Raw genomic sequence first — 4,421 nt, 5'->3', positions numbered from 1 at the left:
AAAACAAGAAGTTGGTTTTTTGAAAAAATAAATAAAATTGACAGACCCTTAACTAAGATAAAAGAGAGAAGGACAGAGAAAACTCAAATTACCAGCATAAGTGATGAAAAAGTTAATATCACAACACTCATTACAAAAATACAGAGGAAAATTAGAAATTGTTTTGAAAACTCATACTCCAATAAAATAGAAGATATGGAAGGCATCAACCAGTTTCTTAAGTCATATGATTTGCCCAGATTGAATCAGGAAGATATACACAATTTAAGCAGACCAATATCAAGGGATGAAACAGAAGACACCATCAGAAGCTGACCAACCAAGAAAAGCCCAGGACTTGATAGATACACAGCCGAGTTCTACAGGACCTTTAAAGAAGAACTAATACCAATACTCTACAATTTATTTCAGGAAATAGAAACAGAGGCAGCACATCCAAAACCATTCTATGAGGCCAATATCACCCTGATCCCAGTTACCAGGCAAAGACACATCAAAGAAAGAAAACTTCAGACCAATATCTCTAATGAACCTAGATGCAAAAATTCTCAATACCATCCTGGCAAACCGATTACAAAAACATATCAAAAAGATTGTGCACCATGATCAAGTGGGATTTATCCCAGGGATGCAAGGTTGGTTCAACATACGGAAATCAATAAATGGAATACATCACAGCAATAGACGCAAAGATAAGAATCACATGATCATCTCAATAGATGCAGAAAAAGCATTTGACAAAATACAGCACCTTTCCATGTTCCAAACACTAGAAAAACTAAGGATAACAGGAACATATCTCCACATCCTAAAGGCTATCTACCATAAGCCTCAGGCCAACATCATTCTCAATGTTGAAAAACTAAAGGCATTCCCTCTAAAAACCGGAACAAGACAGGGATGCCCTCTTTCACCACTTCTGTTTAACATAGTTCTTGAAAGAGTGGCTAGAGCAATTAGAAATTAAAGGGATATGTATAGGAAAAGAAGAACTAAAATTAGCACTATTTGCTGACTCTATGATTCTATACCTAGAAGATCTAAAAAGCTCCACCAGGAAACTTCTAGAACTAGTAAATGAATTCAGCAAAGTGGCAGGATATAAAATCAACCCCCATAACTCAATGGCATTTCTGTACATCAGTGACAAATCCGCTGAAAGTGAAACTAGGAAAAGCACCCCATTTATAAGAGCATCAAAAAAATTCTTAGGAATAAATTTAACAAAAGAGGTAAAGACCTCTGCAATGAAAACTACAACATGCTAAGGAAAGAAATTAAAGAAGACCTTAGAAGATGGAAAGATCTACCTTGTTCTTCGATAGGCAGAATTAATATTCTCCAAATGACCATACTACCAAAAGCACTGTAGAGATTTGATGCAATTCCAATCAAAATCCCAATGGCATTCCTCATAGAAAGAGAAAAAGCCATCATAAAGTTCATCTGGAAAAACAAGAGACCCAGCATAGCCAAAGCAATCCTTAGCAAGAAGAAAGAAGCTGGCGGCATTACCATTCCAGACCTAAAACTATATTACACAGCAATAGTACCTAAAACCGCATGGTATTGGCACCAAAATAGATCTGTACACCAATGGTACAGAATAGAGGACACAGAGTCTAACCCACATAATTTCAGTTATCTTATATTAGACAAAGGTGCCAAAAATATGCACTGGAGAAAAGATAGCCTCTTCGAAAAATGGTGCTGGGAAAACTGGATATCCACATGTCACAAAATGAAATTAAAAATCTATCACTCACCATGCACAAAACTCAACTCCATGTGGATCAGGGACCTAGGAATTAAACCAGAGACTCTGCATCTAATAGAAGAAAAAGTAGGCCCTACTTCATCATGTGGGATTAGGTCCCAACTTCCATAAAGAGACCACTATAGTGCAAGAATTAAAACCAAGAATCAACAAATGGGATGGAATCAAACTTAAATATTTCTTTTACAAAAAAAAAAAAAAAGAAAAACAGTGAGATGAACAGAGAGCCTATATCCTGGGAGCAAATATTCACCCCTCACACATCAGATAGAGCACTAATCTCTAGGGTATATAAAGAACTCAAACAGAAAAGCTGCAAAAATAAAATAAAAATAAACAAATCAACAAATGGGACAAGTACCTGAACAGACACTTCTCACAAGAGGATATACAATAAATCAACAAATATACGAAAAAATTTTCATCATCTCTAGCAAATAGAGAAATGCAAATCAAAACTACTCTAACATATCATCTCATTCCAGTCAGAATGGCAGCTATTATGAAGATAATATGTGTTGGCAAGGATGTGGGGGAAAAGTTGTTCTCATCCACTACTGGTGGGAAAGCAAATTGGTGCAGCCAATGTGGACAGCAGTATGGAGATTCCTTGGAAATCTGGGAATGGAACCACCATTTGACCCAGTTATCCCACTGCTTAGACTATACCCAAAGGACTTAAAATCAACATACTACAGGGACAGAGCCACATGGATGTTTATAGCAGCACAATTGACAATAGCTAAACTGTGGAGCCAACCTAGATGCACTTCAGGGGAAGAATGTATAAAAAAAATGGGGCACATATATACACTGCAATTTTACTCAGCAATAAAAGAGAATAATGTCATGGCATTTGCAGGTAAATGGATGGCGTTAGAGAAGATAAGGGTAAATGAAGTTAGCCAATGCCAAGAAAACAAATGCCCAATGTTTTTCCTGATATAAGGATGCTGATGCATATTGGGGTCAGAAGGGGGAGCATGGGAGAAATAGATGAATTCTAGACAGGGCAGAGGGGTGGGAGGGAAAGGGAGGGGGGCAAGGGATTAACAAGGATGGTGGTGGAATGTGATAGACATCATTATCCAAAGTACATGAATGAAGACAAAAATTGGTGTCAACATACTTTATATACAACCAGAGATATGAAGCGTTGTGCTGTATATGTGTAATAAGCATTGTAATGCATTCTGCCGTTATTTATATTTTTAAAAAATCCGTAAAAAAAACCAACAACTTCCACAATGCATTTAGGAAGTTGTTTTCATGCTTGTCTTTCATCATATCAATACCTCCATTCATTTTCACTTAATCTCAACTTGTCTAAAAGTGACACCACTAAGTTGACTGGAAAATGCAAAAATAAAGATGTGCATGAAATGAGAAGTCCTCATAGAAATCAGCATTTACAACTAAAATTTCACTTTTGCTACTCAAGTTAAGAATGGGAAAAAATAAAAAATGTATTTACCGCACCCCTCATCCATATCCAAGAATAAAGGGAGTTTCAAAACTTAAGAAGTTTCTACAGTAAAATTGCAATGAAGAAAGCAAACTAAATTGACTATATAAAAATGCTTTGTTTTATTAATCATACTCTAAAGGTATACATAGTATATGAACAAAATAAATTAAATCTTATGGATAGTTAATTAAATGAATATTTAAATAGATAAATACATCTGCAGGCAGGTAAGGGACTGGTGCCTACAGAAACGCATCATTGACTGAAAACATACAATGAATGGAGGGAATTCTTGTCCCAAGGAGCCATGAGAGTTTTTGAAATGGCAGAACTTGTGCGAGTGTGGCAAGGTGTGTTCATCAGGGAGAAGCATTTCCCTGCTGGACCAGGTCTCGTTCCATGCTCCTTAATCTTTCATATAACTTAGGTGAAGAAGACAAGAATTTCATGATTTCTCTTCTGACCATCTCCCAGGCACAAGGCAGGTATTCATTCTCCTTCAGGTAATCAGTGATCCTGCGGAAGTGTTTTCTAACAGTTATTCCGAGAGCTTTTTGCTGCCTCACCTGGTGGGTCACACAGGCTTTCAGGTCTTCCAAGTGCTGATGGATGCCACTGAGGAAGGTGTCCAGGAGGGTCTTGTTCCAAGCAGCAAAGGCCTCCTGGGTGCCGAAAAGGCGGAAGATCTGGTGGGTCATCTCCTGGAGCACAGCAACAGCTTGAGCCCTCGGCACCTTCTCACCCTCCAACAGCTTCTGGGGGAAGGCAAAGTCCTTTCTGTCGTTCAGGCAGCAGAAAGTGGGAATTCTCCTCATTTTTTGCAGGAGAGTCAGTGCCCCATCTTCATTTTTCTCAGGAGTTTCAAGACCCAGGTTGTGTATCTGAGGCAGGTCACAGCCCAGAGAGCAGGTGTTCTTGCAGCTGAGCACCACCAGGGCCAGCAGGAAAGCCAAGGGCAAGGCCATTGGGGATCTTGCAGATGCTGCTGGGCTGTCTGAGATGGGTGATGCTCAGTCCTTGCTCCAGGGTCTCTGAAGACCTTGCTTTGTGTGGATACCTAAAAGAGAGAACACAGTAGTGCGATTTTATGAATGCCAGTGCCTTTTGATTTTGCTTTCCTTTGTACATTCTCTACTTTGGTTTTCAGCAATGTTTCTAAACCATTCTCGTTTTCAT

The 4,421-nt window shown here is 38.6% G+C and overlaps 1 protein-coding gene across 1 annotated transcript; it reads right to left on the bottom strand.

Moving 5' to 3' along the window:
- Window positions 1-3,604: 3,604 nt before the first annotated feature.
- On the bottom strand, window positions 3,605-4,210 carry LOC114084302 (interferon alpha-2-like). Its single transcript, XM_027925427.2, has one exon. It carries the CDS (start codon window positions 4,208-4,210, stop codon window positions 3,605-3,607), a length of 606 nt encoding a protein of 201 aa, XP_027781228.2.
- Window positions 4,211-4,421: the final 211 nt, after the last annotated feature.

This window comes from Marmota flaviventris, chromosome 13 (genome assembly GCF_047511675.1).
Source record: "Marmota flaviventris isolate mMarFla1 chromosome 13, mMarFla1.hap1, whole genome shotgun sequence".
In the NCBI taxonomy this organism is placed as follows: Eukaryota; Metazoa; Chordata; class Mammalia; order Rodentia; family Sciuridae; genus Marmota; species Marmota flaviventris.
Note: the sequence above shows the minus strand (reverse complement) of the source record. Positions and strands in the feature narration are given on the sequence as shown.

What these genes read in the sequence shown, in the direction of transcription:
- LOC114084302 (XM_027925427.2), bottom strand. Translation starts at nt 4,210, where the DNA reads ATGGCCTTGCCCTTGGCTTTCCTGCTGGCCCTGGTGGTGCTCAGCTGC.